The 23,490-nt window shown below is 47.5% G+C and overlaps 1 protein-coding gene across 2 annotated transcripts in view; it reads left to right on the forward strand.

Moving 5' to 3' along the window:
• SYT17 (synaptotagmin 17) overlaps window positions 1-23,490 on the forward strand; it is a 135,166-nt gene that overhangs the window by 22,339 nt on the left and 89,337 nt on the right. For both annotated transcript variants that reach the window (XM_060260878.1, XM_060260879.1), the window contains exons 2-4: window positions 2,813-2,830; window positions 3,897-4,045; window positions 20,727-20,863. In XM_060260878.1, the coding sequence (XP_060116861.1) occupies window positions 2,813-2,830; window positions 3,897-4,045; window positions 20,727-20,863 (304 nt within the window). The remainder of the gene's footprint in view (window positions 1-2,812; window positions 2,831-3,896; window positions 4,046-20,726; window positions 20,864-23,490) is intronic.

The raw sequence follows: 23,490 nt of genomic DNA on the forward strand, positions 1-23,490 counted from the left end.
CAGAGACTGTTAAATTTAACAAAAATTGCAAGAGTGCTAATCTTTTAAGCATGTTTTATTTTAAGTTTTAAAAAAATTTTTTTTGCGGTTTTTGGTGCCCTTTATAAAGTTTGAAGAGCCCCGTGGCGCATAGTGTTAAAGCTGCAGTACTGCAGTCCCAAAGCTCTGCTCACGACCTGAGTTCGATCTCCGGTGGAAGCTGGGTTTTCAGGTAGCCGGCTGGAAGCTGACTCAGCCTTCCATCCTTCTGAGGTTGGTAAAATGAGTACCCAGCTTGCTGGAGAGAAAGTGTAGATGACTGGGGAAGGCAATGGCAAACCACCCCATAAAAAGTCTGCCATGAAAACGTGAAAGCAACGTCTCCCCAGAGTTGGAAATGACTGGTGCTTGCACTGGGGACCTTTCGTTTCCTTATAAAGTATATATCTCCACTACCTGGCATTACATTTTATGACACACATGGCCCGTCCTGACAAGGTCTCATTTATGTCAGATCTAGCCCTCATAATAAATGAATTCGACACCCTGGTTTAGATTAACTAGTTAATTTATGAAACCAGGGTTTGGGTCACAGTCAGTTACTCATATCCTAGTTTGCCTTGAGAAATACTAGTACCATTTTCATCACTCTGTGACCCAGGAAAGTGTTGCCCAGAAGCAAGGCAGGATGAAAACAGAATTAAGCCAGCATTCTTCTTTCAGACATCACATGAAACCTCTGTTAGGACCAGGGCTTTTTTTGGTAGAAAAAGCCCAGCACGAACTTATCTGTATGTTAGGCCACATCCCCTGGTCACGATTGTTTCACACAGGAATTCATTTGCATATTAGGCCACACCCCCAGATGCCAAGCCAGCCAGAGCTGAGTTCCTGCTCAAAAAGAGCCCTCGTTAAGACTAAGTGTGTTTAATAAACCGGTTTCAGACCAAGGTATGAGTTATGTGTCCAATAGACCCTAATGAACCAAAGGTGGTGGAATGGACGCATGCAGACAATCATGCTAACTGCAGTTTAATCAGGGGTTGTTTTGTAGAAAAATAGATGGTGATGGTCATTTGCATAACTCATTAGTATATGCCACCCCCCCCCAGCCAAAAGCAACCTGATACAAGAAAGGAGAGCCCAGGATGACTGAGGCCTGTTTGGCTAGCTAGAGCCAGCCCAAGCAGGCCTCGCTTGCCTGGGGCTCTCCTGAGCAGCACCCTTCCCAGTCAAAAGGCCTGCAAGTCATCCGCCGCCCAAAATCACATAAGAAGTGGAGAAAGGGTTGTGTGGGCTTCTTCAAGGGTTAATGAGGGCTGCTGGGGGTGTGGCAAAGCCCCTGGTGGCTGGCTGGCTGCCCACTCTCCTAATTCAGGGATTGTTATGCAGCTGCACCTACTATTCAATGGACAAGGTAGGTGGGGAGGAAGAGGGGAAACCCTCAAAAGGTTCAGGAGCTGTGCTCCTGTGAGCTCCTGCTGAATCTGAGGTCTGAGTTTAATAAAGCCATGCGCTGTTTGAACTGAGCCAATAAATCTGGATTTTGTTTTCCTTTGGGCAAATCAGGCTTTCTCTAAGTGTTTATTTTTGTGCCCTTCGTTTTCATGTGCTGAGGTTTCCCCATTATTGCTTCACAATTGTTAATGTTGTGTTTGTATCATGCCATAAAAATGTCTTAAAACAAACAAATCAGGAACTGCATTCAAGGCAAATGAATGGAATGAAAGGCTCACACAAAAAGCAACAGGGTGGAAAAATCACTCCTGTCTATACCGTCTGTTCTATTGATGGAGCATGTGCTTTGCTTGGAGAGGACCCTGGACTTTCATGGGTTGTGCTTTTGTCAAGTCATGAGAGCTAGAAACTTGATTTGAAGCGAAAGCATTGAAAATCTCAAGCCGGCCGCATTACCAAACAGGTACATGAAAAACTCTGATGTTGAAGTGATTGGATGGCAGTTCTAGCTCCCTTTCCAACATGGGAGGGGGGATGCTCTCAGCTCAGCGGAAGAGCACAACAAAGCAGAAGACGCCAGGCTTAATCCCTGGACTCTCCAGCAAGTGCTACCCCAAACCCTGTGGGGAGCTGCTGCTAACATAGGGGGCAGCGCAGGCTTCATGGCAGTTGATTTATTGCAAGGCAGCCCCAAAACTCTGAAACTTGGGCAAGGGAAGCGTGTGTGTGTGTCTGTCTGTGTGTGGAACTGGGATGAGGGCACGCCTTCCTCAGCCCCAAACTGGCACTCACAGCTGAACTGTGCTTTTAGGGAGAGGGCCTACTTGTTTCAGTGGAAACTGCTGCCAGGTGAAGCCTCAAAGCCACTCAGTCCCATTTCAGTTTTGAAGATGGAGAGTAGGGAACTAAAAAGAGGGAAGATGTCTCTGTCTCTCTCTTTTGAAGATGGAGAGTAGGGAACTAAAAAGAAGGAAGATGTCTCTGTCTCTTTCTGTGTCTCTCTTCTGAAGATGGAGAGTAGGGAACTAAAAAGAGGGAAGATGTCTCTCTGTGTGTGCGTGTGTGTGTATGTGTCTCTGTCTCTCTCTTTGTGTCTGTGTGGGGCGAGGATATGAAATCGCAGCCGGTCGAAGCAAATGAACAAATGAAACCCGCAACCCCTTCCTTCCTCCCTCCCTCTCCAATCCTTTATCTTTTCTCTTCAAAGATGTAGGACAATCAGAGCAGGGCCCAGCCGGAGAGTCTTGCTAGGAATCAAAGCCCTTGCTGAGTGCTTGAAAGGCAGGTGTTCAAGGTTCAGGAGAGCTTTGCTAAAGTGGTCTTGTCTCTTTCGTTTTCTTCCCCTCTGCTTCGGCGTGGATATCTAAAAGGACAGTTGGAACCAATAAATGAGGTGAGTTAATCTGATGATTCATTCCTCGGGCTCTCGCCTCTCCCTTTGCACAGGGGGATGGTCGTGCATTTTCGACTGCTTCTCTTTCTATGGTACATTTGGATATATTTTTTTTGTATTATGTGCTGGGGTTTTTTTTTCTTTTCAGTTTCTGCATTTTTCCGCACGTACCATTTCTTTGTAGACTGTGAGCATTTTGACTTATTAAAGACAAGATTGCTTAAAATATAATGCAAATGCTTAAATATGTATTGAAATATAAAAACATATATTCTGTTCACTTAAAATATATTGCTGACTCTGCATGGGTGTACATAATTCCCTGCAATATCTGGTATTCTGCACCTGAATTCCCTGAGAATGTTGCTTCTATTTAAAACAAAGTTACTAGTTCTGGTATTTCAAAAGTTGTCTTGCACACTTGGAGATGGTTGCCATGCACTGGGTTAAATTCTACCAGCTTTTCTGCTTGATCTTACCATGTGCAGGGCTTTTTTGTAGCAGGAACTTGTTTGCATATTAAGCCACACAGCCCTGATGTAGCCAATCCTAGAGCTTACTGTGGGCCCTGTACTAAGAGCCCTGTAAGCTCTTGGAGGATTGGCTGCATCAGGGAGGTGTGGCCTAATATGCAAAGGAGCTCCTGCTATTAAAAAAAAGCCCTGACCATATGTACCTGCTCACTGTGGTCTGCATTTTATCCACCGTTTCCAGCAGTGTTTTTTGATGGTCAAAACACACCAGTGCCATATCCTTGTTTAAAACAAGTGTGCCTCTGTTGTACCCCACACTCAGCTCCCAGGGGCCTGGGAATACATCTTTCTAGCTCACCTCTCTTGGCAGCTCTGTAGCTGAGATGCGCCAGTAGGTACCTTAAATTTCCTTATCTCATATCGGTGGAATGAACTTAGTACTAGACTTGCTTCTACAACAGGAATGAGTGAACCCAACCCACTGAAAGCCAAAATAAATAAATCAGTCTACCAGTCTGCAGCTTAAGACACTGAGTGATTGCCAGCTATGGATGGGTTATAATTGTCCTTTTTCTGGTTTCCAATGGCTTCAGGGCCTGTTGTCTAGAATTTCGGATCTCTTGCTGTGCAGATGGACTTGCAGGAATTGTTGTCAGAAGTGTTATGACTGTAGCTGTTGCCAGTCGAGCGAAGATGAAGTGGAAATCCTGGGGCCTTTTCCAGCGCAGACACCTCCTTGGCTGTAAGTTATGGATGTTGCCCCATCCTCCCCCCACGTTACTCCCAGCTGTTCGTGTTGGCTTTTCTGCCTTCAGGTGTGAACCTCAGAAAACCCTAGCTGGATCCAATTTGGTGTAGCAGTTAAGTGCACGGACCTGGTTTGATTCCCCACTCCTCCACTTGCAGCTGCTGGAATGGCCTTGGGTCAGCCACGGTTCTCGCAGGAGTTGTCCTTGAAAGGGCAGCTTCTGGGAGAGCCCTCTGAGCCCCACCCACCTCACAGGGTGTCTGTTGTGGGGGAGGAAGATAAAGGAGATTGTCAGTTGCTCTGAGACTCTGAAATTGGGAGTGGAGGGCAGGATATAAATCCAATATCATCATCATCATCATCCTACCAGGAGTCCATGTAGTCCAGCATTCCAGTTCACACAGTGGCCAGCCAGTTTATAGGTTGGAATGAGGGCCGTATCTGTCATAAATGAGACCTTGTCTGGCCAGGCCATGTGTGTCATAAAATGTAATGACAAGCATTTTTTTTTTTAAAGTGCCTTCTTTGTATCTCTCCTGTGGGATCAAGGGAACTGGGCAAAGGAAGTGCTGACTCTTTCCCTCCCTTCCCAGAGGAGGAGGAGGAGCCTCAGCCAATAGAAGGAAGAGAGGCTTGGCTCAGTAGCTCTGCTGCGTGATTGAGAGAGCCAGGCAAAGTAAGCACTCCTTGACCCCTCTTCCTCTCCAAAGGAGGAGCCTCAGCCAATGAAGAAAATAGAGACTGCTCTGTAGCTGCTGTACTGTTGAGCAAGCCTGGCAAAGCAAGCTGTGATGGAGAAGGAAGCAAGAGAGAAGGAGAAGGAAGCTGACTTGCTCACGGTGTCCTCTGGTGACTGACCCCTACTGGGGGCCTGGAGGATATTCATAGAGGTGGCGGAATAGAACCTGCCCCTGCCCTCGACTTGGTATTTCAAGGAGGTCTCCCATCCAAGCACTTACCAGAGTCAACTCCGCTTAGCTTCCGAAATCTGACGAGATCAGGCTTGTGTCAGACGATGGGATCTCAAATTAACCAGACCTTGAATTGTTGCAAAGTTAGGCTTTATTTGATAATCCATAAGCATCAGAACGAAGGAAAATTGAGACTGATGCATTGTAGCAGTAGAAAGCATGCTATAAGGGGGTACATCAAAGGGAACTATACAAAGCCACAATTCTAAACATTGCTGAGTTGAGGTGCAAAGATTCACACTGTCTCCTTCTCTTCTCTTATTGTTACTGTTAGTCTTCCGGGGATGGCCCAGCGATTGTCCCTGGGGGCGCTTTATCTTCAAAGGGGAATTTCTGCCTTTGTTAGTATCAAAGGGAAGAAATGTTCACACCAAACATTAGCAACAATCTACAACTTTCCACTTTGATATGCAGGGTCTTTCTCATGGTTAGTAACAGCGTTTCAAGATGGCGACAGTTCAGCTAAGCCTTTTATTTCAGAAAATTTACATCGGCTGACATACTGCCATCTCTAAGCTCTTGCTCGGGGTTTGTCTGGGTGCAGCAGGTAAAATCTTTTTAGAAGGAGGGGGACCCATTCATCACAGCTAGGAGGGAAGTATTTCCAGCATACTAAGAAGTACAAAATCCCCCTCTTCATTTTGGCGTCTAGCACCTCCCGCACCTCAGGATGACTTTGACCCCTCACTTGAATAGGTTGGGGCTCTGGAGGATGGGGGTGCCAAGACGTAACTCCAGAATCTTTCCGAAGAAGACTGCAATGGAAAACAGGGTGAATTTTACTAAACAACTTAGGTAATTCCAGTTCTACTGTCACCTTGTTTATTACTCGTTTTATTTTGAACGGACCCAGGTATTTGTATGCCAGTTTCCTGCAAGTCTGTGGCAAAGGCAAGTTCTTAGTAGATAGGAAAACTGTCTCCCCCACTTTAAACTCCCACTCGGGTGAATGTTTTTTGTCGAAGAGGGTCTTATAGTCTCTTTTAGCTGTTTCCAAGTTCTCCTGTATAACGGCCCAGCCTTTTTTGATTTCCCCCCACCATTGTTGAAAAGAGGTGGGAGATGAGGTTTCTTGGCTTCTGGGCAGCAAGGGAAAAGGCTTTCCTTCATAACCGTTCACAATCTGGAATGGGGAGGCTTTAGTAGAGCTGTGCAAGCTGTTATTGTACCCGTATTCAGCAAAGGGAAGCAGCTCAACCCAGTTTGTTTGTTGGTAATTTACATAACATCTCAGGTACTGCACTAAAAGAGCGTTCACGCGTTCTGTCTGTCCGTCCATCTGTGGGTGGTAGGCAGAACTCAGCCCCTGCTCCATGCCTATTAATTTGCAAAACTCCCACCAGAAGTTGGCAGCGAACTGTGGCCCGCGGTTGCTAATGACCTTGTCGGGGAATGAGTGTAATTTAACAACGTGCTGGAAAAATAAATACGCTAGCTTCTTTGCTGTGGGGAGTTGCTTGCATGGAATAAAGTGGGCTTGTTTTGAGAAAGTGTCTACCATTACCAAGATGGTAATGCCCTGAGATGCTGGCAGCTCTACTATAAAGTCCATTGACACTACTGACCATGGTCGATTGGCCATGGGGGTGGGCTGAAGGAAGCCTGGTATCTTACCCCCCACCCCCTTGTTTTTTTGCCATGACGCAAATGGGGCAGGAGGCCACAAACTCTGAGATGTCTTTCTTCATGTGTGGCCACCAAAACTGTCTATTGACCAGGTGCAGTGTTTTTACATAGCCAAAGCGACCAGCCAGCTTGCTGCAGTGACAGTGCTGTAAGACTTCCTGCCGGAGGGTTTTAGGAACGTACAGCTTCCCCTCATAGTGCCAACCCCCCCCTTCTCCTTTCACAATCCCATCCGGTCTGCTCGTTCCTTCCCCCTCTGTCTCCTCAATCAGTTTGCTGCCCCCCCACGGCTCGGGAGGTTTCGTCCCTTTTCCCGATCGAGTGGTCACCACTCCCACCATGCGGAGGGGGGAATGATAGAGTCTGTTACTTCCTCCCTCTGGCTCTCGTATTGAGGCAGCCTGGACAAGGCGTTGGCTAAAAAGTTTTTTGACCCTGGGATGTGTTTGAGGGTGAAGTCAAATTTGGCAAAGAATCCGGCCCACCGAATCTGTTTTGCAGTTAGTTTCCGGCGCCTTGTGAGAGCCTCTAGGTTTTTATGGTCTGTCCAGATCTCAAACGGAACCCTTGCCCCCTCTAGCCAGGACCGCCAATTTTTCAAAGCAAAAGTCACTGCGAATACCTCTTTATCCCAGATCGACCAAATCTTCTTCGTGATCTCTGTGCAGTCCCACACATGGGTTTTCCGTCAGGACGACCCCTACCTCGGAGATTTTAAAAGCTAGCCTAGGCGTTATTTTTGGCGCGCGTTTCCTCCCGCTCTGGGGAGCAGGCATCCACTGCGCATGCCTGGAGCGGGGGGAAGGCGCTCCACCCACCCAGTTTCTTTCCGACCGCCGCCCGGGATAGTCCTACCTCGCTGTGTTCCTTCATTCTCCCAGCATACTAGCCTTCTTTGTTTTCCTCAAATTCTTCAACTCCGTTTCCTTTCCGTCCTCGTCTCTTCATTCTTCTACTGGTATCGTATAAAATATATATATATATATATTTTTTTCCCTGCTTCTATCGCTCACTTCCTTCCTTCTCTTACCCTCCCCCCCTTCCCCCCGGGCGTATGGAAGGAAGAGACGCGAAAATAACCTTTAAAAGGTGCTCGCATTGCAGAGTGAAAATCCCTACCTCAGACGGCCATTCGCTCTGCCTTTTCTGTTTAGGCGAAGGCCATAGAACCGACGCCTGCACCCACTGTCTTCAATTTGGAAAACAGGCGAGAAAAAATAGGGCCGCAAGACTTAAAAGTCACCTATTAGAGTCTGCACTTCGCCCAGATATGTCGTAGTCATCCAGTCTTCAAAAATCGCCACCCTCCCTAACTCCTCAAAGGGACGGCGCGAAACCGGCAGCTTCCGTGGCTTTGGTTCCCAGCAAGCCTAAGTCCGGGAAACATACCAAGAAGTCTCATGATTCCAAGCGCAAACATTCGGACTCGTCTTCATCTAAGTCCCACAAGGGCCCGAAGGACCCAAAAAAGGCTTTGGACTCGACCCACTCGGAGCCAAGAGCGCATGAATCGGAGATCCCTACTGCGACTGCCACTCCACTCCAACCAGAGCGGATGGAGGAAGTTATACCAATCCACTCTCGCTCGCCTTCCATTCATGAGACCATGCCGGAAGACTTCCTAACTGACGAACCCATGGAACTCTCGACTCAGATGCAAGAACATCAGAGCGACCCACGCTCCTTCCGCAACATGTCGGCTCCTAAAAAACTACCGAACATTACTTCTTCTCCACGCCGTCTAGCCCCTCGCCAAAGAGAGCAATGCACTCATCGGTACCGTGAGACGTCCTCCAGCATAGAGAGAGAAAGACATCTATGCACTCGGTACCGTGAAAGGTCTCCAAGAAGAAGAAGAAATTGGATTTATATCCCGCCCTCCACTCCAAAGAGTCTCAGAGCGGCTCACAATCTTCTTTATCTCCCTCCCCACAACAGACACCCTGTGAGGTGGGTGGGGCTGGAGAGGGCTCTCACAGCAGCTGCCCTTTCAAGGACAAGCTCTGCCAGAGCTATGGCTGACCCAAGACCATGCTAGCAGGTGCAAGTGGAGGAGTGGGGAATCAAACCCGGTTCTCCCAGATAAGAGTCCGCACACTTAACTACTACACCAAACTGGCTCTCCAAGCCGAGGAAGGGACCGTTACCGCTATTATAGTCGATCCCGATCTCCGTCCAGGTCACCACGAGGTCGCTACTACATGACTTCGAGATCCCCATCAATAGACTATCGTCGTCATCAGTACTACAGCCACCATCTTCCTCGGTACCGTACCGAACAATACCAAGAACACCGTGAGGATGCTTCCACCTACCAGGGGGCTGAGACAACAACGCCCTACAAAACCTGCCTCGCCGGCTCTGTCAACATCGACTTCCAAGCCCCAACAGAAGTTGACTCCCACAATGCCTACTCTTCAACAAACTGCTCCTGACCTCACTGAGGAAGAATCCGAGGCGGAAACGTCGGAGTCCACGCACTCCATATCCTCCCCAGCATCGCCTGCATCGGACATTGTGAAACCGACGGACCTGTCTCCTTTGGAGGGGGTGAAGACATACTTAGACTTGATCTCCAACATGGCCTCCACTCTCAACATTAAACTCACCACTGATGCGCCCAAGATAACGGACATAGTCCACGATCTTGTCCACGCTGATTTACCTGCTGGTGCCTTTCTGCCAATGCTTCCAGTCCACCTTGAGGCCCTGAAAGAGGCTTGGGACAAGCCAGCCTCCATCCCTCCAACATCGAAACGTATTGAGTCATTGTATAAGATCCATGCACCGGAGTCCAAGTTCTTATTTAACCATCCAGCTCCGAACTCAATGATTGTCCACTCTTCATCAAAATCAAAGCAAACGCGCCACCCTGTACCCCCTAAAAAAGAAGGGAGAAAACTGGACACTTTGGGAAGAAAAATGTACTCCATCTCCACAGCAACAGCCAAGATCAACAACTATCTGGCGTATTTTGCTGCGTACTCTTATAATATTTCCTCCCAGTTAAGCTCATTAATAACAGCTCTGCCAGAAACCTCTCAAAAACAGACTTCGAAGCTGTTACAAGAATTGAATAGGATTAGTAAACAACAAATCAACACAGTCAGACATTCTGTGGGGTGCACATCCAAAGCTATGGCTGCCTCAGTAGCCTTGCGAAGGCACGCCTGGCTACGCTCCTCCTCACTCCAGCCTGACATAAAATATAAGATCGAAGATCTCCCCTTTGATGGCCAGGGCCTGTTCAACGCCACTACCGACGACATACTTACCACGGTAGATGACAGTCGCAAGAGAGCAAAGAGGCTTGGTGTCACCCAACAGCAACAACAGGATTACAAACCAAGACCTTGGAAGCCAATGCCATACAAACTGTCAGAACTGGGGAACTTCAAATGAGACGCGTTACTTTGTTTCAAAAGTTAAGGCGTTTATTGAGAACTACATTCAGCAATGAAGCAAGTTGACTCTGATAACCGGGTCGGCTATCAGAGCATTCTTTATACAAGGGTAACAGAAACAATAAAACCATTTCTCACACTCGGGGAGACAGTTGTCTGTTCCCAGGCCCCTTATCTCCAATGCGGAGGAAGGAACCCTGCTGCTTTGCTCTGGCAAGCCGGCTTCAAAGGACACCTGCAGATGCTTCCCAGAGCCTAACAGTCACCCTTCAGTGATCTGGGTTTGTTTGAAATGCAAAGGCATTTGGTTAGTAGGCCTAAAGGCAAAGGCATTTGGTTAGTAAACATTTTCAATATGGAGTCGGTCAGGGTAACAGTACTAGGTTCAGCATACAGGAAAGTTACAAGTTCTGACACAAACGCCCTCGCTCTCCCAGGCAAATGGATTATTGGAAGCGCAAAGCTCCTCCAACAAAACAACCATTCAATCAACGACAACGCTCCCAACCTCCCAAGAAGGCTGCATCGGCAACTAAACAGTCTCTTTGACTTTCCAAACCTATCACCACACCATTACCACCCCACTGCTCCCAGACTCCTACCATTCTACGAAGCATGGAAAGTAATAACAACGGACAATTGGGTACTGAACATCATCCTCAGAGGTTACTCAATAGAGTTCGCTTCACCACCCAACAAACATCACTTCATTTCCACCCCTCCCTCCCTTCCTCTCCAAGAAGGAATTACCGCTTTGCTGGCCAAAGCTGCTATAGAACCAGTCCCAGCTCAATACCATCGCACGGGGTTCTACTCCCGATACTTCCTGGTTCCAAAAAGGGATGAAGGGCAGCGGCCGATATTAGACCTACGCGCACTCAACAAATTCATCCGACACAAAAAATTCCGCATGATTACCCTGCAGTCCATCCTGCCTCTAATCCCCAAGAACGCTTGGATGGCCCTCATCAACCTTCAAGATGCATATTTCCACCTTACAATCCACCACTGTCACAGAAGATTCCTGAGGTTTGCTGTAGGAGACAATCACTACCAGTTCCGTGCACTTCCATTCGGTCTGTCTACGGCACCCAGGACTTTCACAAAATGCATGGCTGTGGTCGCTGCATCTCTCCGCCAGCAGGGAATCGCAATATACCCATACATAGACGATTGGTTGATTGTGGGAACTTCAAGAACTCAATTGCAAGAAAACATCTCGACAACTCTGAAACTCCTGTCCGATCTAGGCCTCCAAGTGAACGAGCAGAAATCCAATCTGAATCCTACCCAAGATATACAATTCATAGGAGCACGTCTCTGCACCATGGATCACAAGGCCTACCTCCCCTCAGACAGGATAGCCAATATTCGAACACTGGCTACAAGTATAATTCTACAACCAACACAAACAGCTTTCACGTTTCAACGTATGTTAGGGCTCATGGCAGCCACTACATTGGTTCTTCCGCATGCAAGACTTTGCATGAGGCCTCTGCAACTATGGTTTGTACGAACATTCCATCCCCAACATCAGTCACAACAAACCCTTCTCACAGTTCCACAACATATACTGCCACCACTGGCCTGGTGGACGGTACAAGACCAGTTACTCGCAGGGATGCCATTCCTGCGGCAAAATCCGTCAGCAATCATCACTACAGATGCTTCGAGGTGGGGCTGGGGAGCCCATTTCGATGCACTGACAGTCCAAGGGCAGTGGACGACACACGAAAAGTCTCTCCACATCAACTGCCTAGAACTTTTGGCGGTGCACAGAGCCCTAAAGTCCTTCTTACCGTCCCTCCACGGCCGTCATGTTCAGGTAACATCGGACAACGTGGCCACTGTGTTTTACATAAACAGACAAGGAGGGACTGCATCCACTTGCCTCTGCAGGAGAGCCCTGCACCTCTGGTACTGGAGCATAGAGCACCATATCCACCTTACTGCGGTGCACCTACCGGGCATTCACAACACTCGAGCAGATGCTCTGAGCAGATGTTTGGTCAACGACTACGAATGGTCCCTGCACAAACCATACCTCCGACCTGTGTTTCAGAAGTTCGGGACACCTCTCATCGATGTATTCGCCTCACCAGACAATGCACAGTGTGCTCTGTTTTATATGAGGGGCCCACCATCAAACCAATTGTGGGAGATGCCTTCATTCAACAATGGGCAAGCGCACTGCACTTCCTCTTTCCACCGTTCCCATTGATAACGAGGGCACTCCAGAAAATTCAATTAGACAATACGGATTGCATTCTAGTTACACCATGGTGGCCACGCCAGCCGTGGTTCACAACTCTTCTCTCCCTCTCGAACAGCACCTTTCATTGATTCCCTCGAGTGCGGGACATCCTCTCACAGCAGAATGGCAAGGTCCTACATCACGACCCGGACCGCCTCCGGTTAACAGCATGGAGGATCAATTCTCCGAATTCCCTGAGGGAGTAAGACATGTCCTGCTAAACGCGAGAAAGCCATCAACTAGAAAATCTTATACCTTGAAATGGAAACGATTTACCACGTATGCAGTCAAACACAACTTTCAACCCCTATCTGCTTCAATATCGCAAATCTTATCTAACACTCTATCACTCTCTGAGAATGGGTTGACCTATTCGTCCCTCAAGGTACACCTAGCAGCTATCTCAGCCTTCAACCCTCACATAGAGGGCCGCACTGTTTTCTCCCATCCGGCAGCAAAATCCTTTCTAAAAGGAATCCTGCACCTCCATCCACCTTTGGGTCAACTATACCCCACTTGGAGCTTGTTCCTGGTGTTAAGTCAACTAATGCGACCTCCCTTCTAGCCCATGGCATTGATACCGTTGCATCTACTATCGTGGAAGACGGCACTGTTAGTAGCACTCAGTCTGGCAAAAGAGGCAGTGACATTTGCGCGTTCAGAGCGGATGCTCCCTACACCGTTTTCCACCACAACAGAGTGGTCCTGCGCCCAGACCCCACTTTCTTTCCAAAGGTGGTATCCCCATTCCACTTGCAGAGAACGACCACACTACCTTCCTTTTTTCAGGACCCTTCAGATAGAGGCCAAGAAGCCCTCCATTGCTTGGACGTCAGAAGAGCTCTTGCATATTATATAGACAGAACCGCTGCGTTACGCAAGGACTCGAGACTCTTTGTTGCTTATGGACTCCGCAAGAGAGGGCAAAAGATATCTACTCAAAGACTCTCAAAGTGGCTGGTTGCTACTATTGCGTTGTGCTACAAGCTCGCAAAACAACCGGTCCCAGAGCATCTGCGAGCTCACTCTACGAGAGCTCTGTCCACATCTTCGGCCTTTGCCAGGGGTGTACCAATGGAAGACGTCTGCGCTGCCGCAGTTTGGTCCTCCACATCAACCTTCGCCACGCATTACGCTATGGACGTTCGTGCACGGCGAGACGCATCCTTTGGCCAGGCTGTGCTTCGTTCAATCTTCGATTGAAGCTGAACCTCATTTCTGGTAAGTGCCACCTTACCATGTTATCTGATACTCATCTTGACTGATATGTATTAATCTATGCAATTTCTTTTTAGCACCAGCACCCACCACCGTGCAGTTCAGCTTATCAGTCACCCATGTGTGGGACTGCACAGAGACCACGAAGAAGATAAACAGGTTGCTTACCTGTAACTGATGATCTTCGAGTGGTCATCTGTGCAGTCACACACGCCCGCCCAGCCGTCCCCGCTGCTGGTTGCTCTTCTTAAACAACGTCTCCTTACCTGCTATCAGCGGCGGGAAAGAAAGTGGGTGGGTGGAGCGCCTTCCCCCCGCTCCAGGCATGCGCAGTGGATGCCTGCTCCCCAGAGCAGGAGGAAACGCGCGCCAAAAATAACGCCTAGGCTAGCTTTTAAAATCTCCGAGGTAGGGGTCGTCCTGACGGAAAACCCATGTGTGTGACTGCACAGATGACCACTCGAAGATCATCAGTAACAGGTAAGCAACCCGTTTTTTCGCTGCTCCTGTGAAAACTTTCTAGAAATGTAGGCACAGGGTCTCAGCCTTCCTTCTGCATCCCTCTACATTAATATTGCTCCTACGGCCACGTCAGAGGCATTGCACTGGACCACTAAGGGTCTTAGCTTGTTCGGGTGGGTGAGGAATGGCTCACTTGTGAACAAGCGCTTAAGTTTATCGAAAGCCCTTTGGCACTCCGGCGACCAGCTTAATTGAGCTCCGGGCTTCTTGGCCTCCGGTCCCTTCCCCTTAGTCTTAAGCAAGTCCGTCAGGGGTAACATCACCTGGGCAAACCCTTGAATGAACCCCCTATAAAAATTTGCGAACCCCAGGAACGATTGGAGCTGTCTATGTGTCCTCGAGGGTTCCCAATCTAGCACCGCCTGTATTTTGGCCGGGTCCGAGACAGTCCAAGGGCATCCACCAATTATGATCTCTCAGGTGCACCCAGAGTTGATTAGGGCTCAGGCGTGCATGAATTGTTTGAGTTTTGGGTTCAATAAAGTCAAGGGGACAAAGAAAGGGCCCCAGTTATTCTCACCCGTAATGGTGCCGTTAAATCCATGACCTGCCTCCCAGCACCCATCAGTGCAAGTCGCTCTCGTTTCCCGCCGGCTCAGGCTCCCACGACTCTTCGCTCAAGTCGTCAACAATTATAGTATGCTCATCAAGCACCATCGAGGTGGCGGTGCTGCCCCGACTGGGCTCTTTGGACTTTGCTGGTATCTTCTTCGGTCCCACTGCCGTCGGCTTCAGGTTCGGGGGGGGGGCTCGAGGTTTCTCTGGGCAGTTAGCCACTAAGTGCCCAGGGTCGCCGCATCAGAAGCACTTTCGACTCGTGGTGACTTTAGGGGTCCCGCTCTGGGCTGGCACCTTTTTTGCTTCGGTCTTTGAGCCCGACCGAGCCTCACGCCCCCCCCCCCCCTTGCTAGTGTTGCCGTTGCAGGACTATGCGCTTCATGTTGGTTTCGACTTCCCCTGCCAGCTGCATCCACCCCAACAGTGTGGTGGGACGAGCTTGGTGAAAAACCCTGTCCTGGAGGCTGGCATTGAGGCCCCGTTGATAAGCCTCGATCTTCATCATCCCGCTCCAACCCCTGACTTTCGCGCAGTGAGCCCTGAAGTCTGCCGTGTGTTCCCTCATCGATTTCGACCCCTGCTGCATGTCGCGTAGGGCAGTAAGGGCCCGAGTCTCCTGGAGGGGGTCTTCGTACTGGAGCAGCATAGCTTGCAGGAAACCCTCGACACTGTTCAGCTCTGGGCTTCGACTCTCGTACAGGCTCTCGTACTGTCTCCTAGCCGCCCCCTTCAGCTTCGAACCCAGATAGTCCACCTGGCTAGGTTCGTCAGGGAAGGTGTTCCCCCAATAATGCATGTAGCTGTTGGCTTGTATGGTGAAATATTCCACCTCTTCGGGATCGCCATCGAATGTGATGTCTAGTCCCCAGCCCCGTCTGAGGTCCCAGGGCCCGGCAGTCCTGGTGGCCTCAGGACTGCAGGGCCTGCCGGTGGAGCGGGCGCCGCCGGGTCCTGAGACGCTGCTGGGACGTCTGGACCGGCTGATCCCGTTGGAGGTGGGCCTGCCGGCGCTGGCTCGGCTGGCGGGCCTTGCCCGAAATCGCGGAGCAGTAATCGGTCGATCTGCCTCTGCACCTCTCGAGCCACGAGAGCAGTGTTGGAGTGGATCTCGTCCCTGAGGTCCTTGGCCATAACTCTCATCTCCTTCCTCATCTTTTCCATGATGTCTTTGCCTTTTGGAGGGCTTCCATTCTCCCCCTCCGAATCGGTACCCTGACCGTGCTCCTCATCCAACTCGGTCTCTCTCCCCGCTGTCTCGGTCCGGGTTGCCCTCACTCCCCGGGTTCCCACCTTGACTGGGCCTTGTCAGTAGGTTCTTGTGGCGCCACCCTCATCCATCAGGGTGGTTGAGGCTCTCGGTTGCCACTTCTGCGGGGTGATGAACAGCATCTGGATGTGTAGTGGGGATCCCCTGGTTCTCCGAACCCCGGTGATGTGCCAGGGGGGAGTCTTTATTTTCCCTAAAGGTTCAGCAGGTTCTCTGTTATCCGGAACTTTTTCAGCCATCCGACTTAAAAGTGGCCGGTTCAGATAAGCCTTCAAAAGGATCAGTCTCAAAATGTCAGACGATGGGATCTCAAATTAACCAGACCTTGAATTGTTGCAAAGTTAAGCTTTATTTGATAATCCATAAGCATCAGAATGAAGGAAAATTGAGACTGATACATTGTAGCAGTAGAAAGCATGCTATAAGGGGGTTCATCAAAGGGAACTATACAAAGCCACAATTCTAAACATTGCTGAGTTGAGGTGCAAAGATTCACATGGCCTCCTTCTCTTATCTTATTGTTACTGTTAGTCTTCTGGGGATGGCCAAGTGGCTGTCCCTGGAGGCGCTTTATCTTCAAAGGGGAATTTCTGCCTTTGTTAGTATCAAGGGGAAGAAATGTTCGCACCAAACATTAGCAACAATCTACAACTTTCCACTTTGATATAAAAGGTCTTTCTCATGGTTAGTAACAGCATTTCAAGATGGCGGTAGTTCAGCTAAGCCTTTTATTTCAGGAAAATTACATCGGCTGACAGCTGGCCTGGATAGCACAGAGTAGGCAATACTTGATAGTCGAAGAGTGTGATTCTTTATAGGGAAGCTTCAAGTGTTTATTGGGCCATTCACTTAGGTCAACAGGTCTGCTCTTTTGATCAGCTGCCCATTGCTACCTTTCCTCCTCTCCCCCAGCACCCCAGGAAGACCAAAAGCAGAGCTGGTAAGCTGTCTGAAGGATGGTATGATAGAGTCACTTCCTCAGCCAGCAACATCACCAACTGTCTATGCATCTAAGAGCCATTAAATCAATGGTCTAGCATCCTCTGAACCCCCAGGGCCACCTGAGGCATAGGTTTCTGCAAACCAGAAGTGGGAAGGAGGGGAGAAAAATGTCCTGTGAACTAGAGAACTGGGAACAGCAATTGCATAAACTTTGGTTGCAATAGACTTGGGATATCCAGTGAGCAGGGGTGTCAAACATGCAGCCCAGAGGCCAGATCAGGTTCCCGAAGGGCTCCTGTCAGGCCCCCAAGCAACTGGCTGTCATCTGCTTCATTCTCCTTCTATTTTGCTTCCTTCTGCATTACAGCTTGCTTTGCCAGGCTTGCTCAGTTGCACAGGAGCTACGGAGCAAAGCCTCTATTTTCTCAAATGACTGAGGCTCCTTCCTTGGGGAGGAAAGGGGGAGAAATAGCTTGCTTTGCCAGGCGCTCTCAATCGCACAGCAGAGCTACTGAGCCAAGCCTCTCTTCCTTCTATTGGCTGAGGCTCCTCCCCCTCCTGGTTCCCTAGGGAAGGAAGGAAAGAGACAGAGCTTTCTTTGCCCAGTTCCCTGGATTGCACAGGAGAGAGACAAAGAAAGCACCTTCAAGATCAACAATGTTTTAATCGTGTTTTATTTTAAGCTTTAAAAAAATCTTTGTGTTTGTCTGTGTCCTTTATAAAGTTTGTATCTCTGCTACCTGGCATTACATTTTATGACACACATGACAAGGTCTCATTTCAGTCAGATCCGGCCCTCATAACAAATGAGTTTGACACCCCTGATTTTGAGCCTGTGGGCACCTTGGAAATTTTGAGGGAAATTTTTTGAGAGGTGGAACCAAGCACAATCCCTCCCTCCTCACTTTGCAAAAGAATCACATGACAATCACATTAAGCTGTCTTATTTAGACTGTCCATTAGTCTGTTGAGGTTAGTGACCTGCGCTTTGGTTGGCAGCATGGCCTGGCCAAAGAGAGAACAGCAAGTGTGAAGAAGGAAAGGGGTGGGGTTCTACCCCTGAATACTCTCTCCACCCCACCCCCCCACCCCCGATGCAACACCTCAGCTCTCTGGATTCTAAATCAGTATTCCCTTTCTGCTTGGGCAAAGAAACTAATGGCAATATTTGTGAGGCATTTGTGAGTTTCCTGCATTGGACTAGATGGCCCTGGAGGTCCCTTCCAACCCTATGATTCTAATAGCCCTAGAGAGTCCTGAAAGAAAAGCAAAACCACACACTGGCTGTTGACAGTTCCTCCTGGTCCTCTTGTGGCTACAGGGGTTGCAGAAAGCCCTTCCTTTTAAATGCGGACAGTCAGTAACAAGGCCTGCTATGCAGTGGCATGCCCCTCTTTCTCAGAAGCTGGGTGGCCACCTAGAATAGATAGATCGGGGTGGCCAAAATTACTTAACGTCAGAGCCACATAGCATAAATGTCACATTTGAGAGCCACAAAACGGAAGGAAAATAGATGGGGGAAGGAGAAGTAGAAAGACAGCAACTTTAAATGCCTTCTCCAAGCCAGCTGCTGGGGTGTTGAGGGCTTTGAGAGCCACACAATAAGAACATAAGAGAAGCCATGTTAGATCAGGCCAATGGCCCATCCAGTCCAACATTCTGTGTCACACAGCGGCCAAATATATATATATATATATATATATATATATATATATATATATATATATATATATATATATATATATATATATACACACACACATATATATATATATACACACACATACACACTGTGGCTAATAGCCACTGATGGACCTCTGCTCCATATTTTTATCTAACCCCCTCTTGAAGGTGGCCATGCTTGTGGCCGCCACCACCTCCTGTGGCAGTGAATTCCACATGTTAATCACCCTTTGGGTGAAGAAGTTCCTTTTATCCGTTTTAACCTGTCTGCTCAGCAATTTCATCGAATGCCCACGAGTTCTCGTATTGTGAGAAAGGGAGAAAAGTACTTCTTTCTCTACTTTCTCCATCCCATGCATTATCTTGTAAACCTCTATCATGTCACCCCTCAGTCGACGTTTCTCCAAGCTAAAGAGCCCTAAGCGTTTCAACCTTTCTTCATAGGGAAGGTGTTCCAGCCCTTTAATCATTCTAGTTGCCCTTTTCTCAACTTTCTCCAATGCTATAATATCTTTTTTGAGGTGCGGTGACCAGAACTGCACACAGTACTCCAAATGAGACCGCACCATCGATTTATACAGGGGCATTATGATACTGGCTGATTTGTTTTCAATTCCCTTCCTAATAATTCCCAGCATGGCGTTGGCCTTTTTTATTGCAAACGCACACTGCCTTGACATTTTCAGTGAATTATCTACCACGACCCCAAGATCTCTCTCTTGGTCAGTCTCTGCCAGTTCACACCCCATCAACTTGTATTTGTAGCTGGGATTCTTGGCCCCAATGTGCATTACTTTGCACTTGGCCACATTGAACCGCATCTGCCACGTTGACGCCCACTCACCCAGCCTCAACAGATCCCTTTGGAGTTCCTCACAATCCTCTCTGGTTCTCACCACCCTGAACAATTTAGTGTCATCCGCAAATTTGGCCACTTCACTGCTCACTCCCAATGTGTGTGAAAAAGCTACATGTGGCTCCAGAGCCACAGTTTGGCCACCCCTGAGACTGATATAGGTAAACAATCATGAAACTGCAAGTGTGGTTTCAGCCTGTAGCTGGACTTAAATGTTCTGAATTTCATCAACAGCATCTGATGTCAGTACATTGATATTTCTCCCTTCCTGTTTTTTTAAATGCCGTGCAAAGCTAAGGACATGTCTGTCTTGCTCTGGCAAATCTAATTATGTTGACTTAGTGCACACGGCAACACCACCTTCCTGTCATTTCCTCTCTAATATTTACTTTTCGGCCTTATTGGAGGGAGGAAAAAAAATCTAGCAACAGGGATTTATCGGCTTTGCATATTATCTCTGACACAGAGTCAAAAATGTTTCATGCTCTGAAAGATTACACGGATATCTGAGTTCACCTTCTTCTTCATGGTGTTCCTAATTAATTGACCATAAAGGGTGGGGGGTCTGTTCTAAGTATAGCTAAGATTTATAGGTTAGAACAGGGGTGGCCAAACTTGCTTAACATAAGAGCCACATAGAATAAACATCAGATGTTTGAGAGCCACAAGGCATGAACGTCAGATGTTGGAGGGAAGGAAGGAAAACAAATAGATGGGGAGGGAGAGGAGAAAAGAAAGCAACTTTAAATGCATTCTCCAAGCTGCCAGCTGGCTTGGCAATATGATTTAAAGAGACAAATGCTTGCTTGTGGGGGGCGCTTCAAGAGCCACACAATATGTGTGAAAGAGCCACATGTGGCTCCCGAGCCACAGTTTGGCCACCCCTGGATTAGAATAAAATAGTGGTTCACCCAGGGGTGGAATTCTAGCAGTCAGAACAGAAGATACTGGACTTGGCATTAAGGCAGATTTTTCCTCTTTAAACTTGATGGCGAAGAGTCATTGCTTTTTCTCAGCTTTCAGTGGGGTATTCCCAAAGGTGTATGTTTGCTGCCGTTATTAGTAATAATATTAATGCTGTCTTACAATCTAAATGGGGAAGGCAATGGCAAACCATCCCGTAAAAATCCTGCCATGAAAACGTCGTGATGTGACGTCACCCCAGAGTTGGAAACGACTGGTGCTTGCACAGGGGTAAACTACTTTTACTTTTACTACAATCTAAATAATGAGAAATGGGGAATCCCAAGATATCACATGTTTGTAGGGTAGTTAGTTGATGTGGAAAACCCATGACCTGCTGACAGCCTTACTGAAGTGTCCAGTCACGCTTTCCTGTGGTTCAGAGGTTCCAAGGCGTTTTCTTGTCAACAGGGTAAGCAGCCGAAGTGAAGAGAAAGATGGAGATTCAGACAACACAACAAGCGAACCTTTCCCAACGCCGCAGGAAAGAAGGAGGTCCTCTTCAGATACGTCCAAGTCCACTTACAGTCTCGCGAGGCGGATTTCAAGTAAGACTGGCACCCGTTTGGTGTGGTTGTGGGACAGAGCAGCCCAGGTTCCTGAATCTGAGGCAGAAGGGGCAGACCTGGTGGGATGAGGCATAGCCTGGTGGGGCCCCTGGTTGGTCAAGGGAGGGCAATGGTAGCCATTTTGAAAGCAGACAGAGGACAGCCTGGTTCCTTGCCCTGAATGGCTTTACCAGCTTGGAATGCTTAGCTAGCTGTGGCCTTTTCTAGACAGAAAAGATATGGCCCTTGTGGTGCATGCCCTAGTTACATCCAGATTAAAATACTGCTATATGCTCTGCGTGGGGCTGCCCTCGAAAAGCATTCAGAAACTCCAGCTGGTGCAGAACGCTACAGCCAGGATGTTGAGACTGGAGTGGGTCGTAGGATTATATCCAGGCCTTAAATTCAGCAGGAGCTCACAGGAGTGCAACTTCTGAACCTCTCTGACAGGCCCCCTCTCCGCCTCCCCACCTGCCTACCTTGTCCATTGAATAGTAAGTGAAGCTGCGTAACAATCCCTGGATTAGGAGAGCGGGCAGCCAGCCACCAGGGGCTTTGCCACACTTCCAGCAGCCCTCATTAACCCCTGGAGAAGCCCGCAGCACCCTTTCTCCACTTCTTATGTGATTTTGGGTGGCGGGTGGCTTGCTGGTCTCTTTTTTTTTTTTTTTGGTCCAAAAACTTTTTTAATTGAATTTAATAAACATACAAATAAAGCAATCAATGACTGTATCTGCAATCATTCTTTGTGTATAAGTATAGCATACCAACAGAAAACAAAATATAAATATATATACAAAATACAAACAAAACAAAACATACATACATTCACACACACATACATAATTGGCAGCTGAATTAAAAAATAAGTACTCTGTCCATATATTAATTACATCAAATTAATAATGTCATAATATCTACCAGGTATACATGTACGCATCTGATCTACAGGACCAAAAGAAAACTTAAGAAATGGAAGCCAGGACCAAAAGAAAATTTAAGAAATGGAAGCCACTTGTACATTAGAGATTTGTTACTTTCTGAATTGTTTATATTGCATAAACTATCTGCTATCTTGTCCATAGCATAGACCTCCCAGATTTTAGCATACCAGGTTTTAACTGGAGGAATATTGGGAGATTTCCAAAATTGGGCTAACACCATTTTAGCAGCAGCTAGTAAAAGGGATATCAGGGATTTATTGAGAGAAGTAATAGAAAAATCTTTCCAACAGTCAAGCAAAATGAGTTCCAATCTTAAGGGTAAACTATAGCCCGTGATATCCTTGATTTTCGCCACAATTACTGCCCAAAACGACTGCACCCTCGGGCAAGACCACCAGCAGTGTATAAATGTGCCCACCTCTCCACAATTTTTCCAACATTTGGAGGATTGATTTATCGCCATATGGCTTAATCTCTGAGGTGTTAAATACCACCGAAACAAAATTTTTTGAGTTTGTAATTGTATATTCAATGATTTTGAAACAAACGAAGGAGATGACCAGATTTGTTGACAAACATCCTCCTGAAAATTAATTGAACTGTTCCTTTGCCAAATTTCTTGATAGGATAACAAATCAACAGCATCAATGTCTAGCAAACCCTTATAAATAAATGAAATCAGTCCCTTCCGCTTTAAAAAAGGAGAATATAGCAAGTGTTCAAAGAAAGTAAGAGGTCGATTGAAATTGTATTTCTTTAAGAGTGATGTCACCAAGTTGTTAGTTTGCAAGTATTCAAACCATGGGATTTTTGTCCCACCAGTTTTCTCTTCCAAAGATTTTTTGTCGAGCATTTTTCCATTGGACAAAATATCCACAAACCTATAAAGGTTATATTTTTTCCAAATTGGAAAAGACTTGTAAAAAAACCCCGGTTGAAACCAAGAAACATCCACAAAATGAGATAGTGGAGATATTGGAGGGGCTAAAGAGAGGCGACGTTTGTCCCAAATCTGAAAAATAGCTTTAAGAAAAAGGTTGGAGGAGATAATAGGAGGTCTATTCTTCGGAAATTCCCATAATATAGAGTGAAACGATTTGTTATTTAGATAGGTATCTTCTAGGGCCTTCCATCCTGAATTTAAGTCGCTTGCTGGTCTCTTGACTGTAGTGGGGGACAGTCAAAGAGAGCCCCAGGTGAGTGAGGTCTGCTTGGGCTGGCTGGATCTCTAGCCAGGCCAAATAGGTCGCACTCACTCGGGGCTCTCCTTTCTTGCATCAGGTTGCTTTTGGCTGGGGGGGATATGCTAATGAGTTATGTTAGTGAGTCCCACCACCTATTTTTCTACAAAACGACCCCTGATTATATCACTTCAGTCTTGGCCCACTACGCTGGCTCCCAGTTTGTTTTTGGGCACGACTCAAGGTTCTGGTCTTGACCTTCAAAATGCTAATTGATTACGCTCAGCATCCCACAATTAAGAAGGCTATACCTGCTCATCAGTCTCCCAATTTTGACATATTTATTTCCTTCACAATGTTTCCCCTTGGAATCAAACCTGAAGAAATGGTAACCATATAAAACTGAACTTGTCATTCTTGTTTGGCCCTTGAATCTATTCAACATCTTCAATCTGCTGTATGCTAATTTGCTGCTCACCCTCTGCCTATATGTATGGACTGG

Source organism: Heteronotia binoei, chromosome 20 (genome assembly GCF_032191835.1).
Source record: "Heteronotia binoei isolate CCM8104 ecotype False Entrance Well chromosome 20, APGP_CSIRO_Hbin_v1, whole genome shotgun sequence".
Lineage (NCBI taxonomy): Eukaryota > Metazoa > Chordata > Lepidosauria > Squamata > Gekkonidae > Heteronotia > Heteronotia binoei.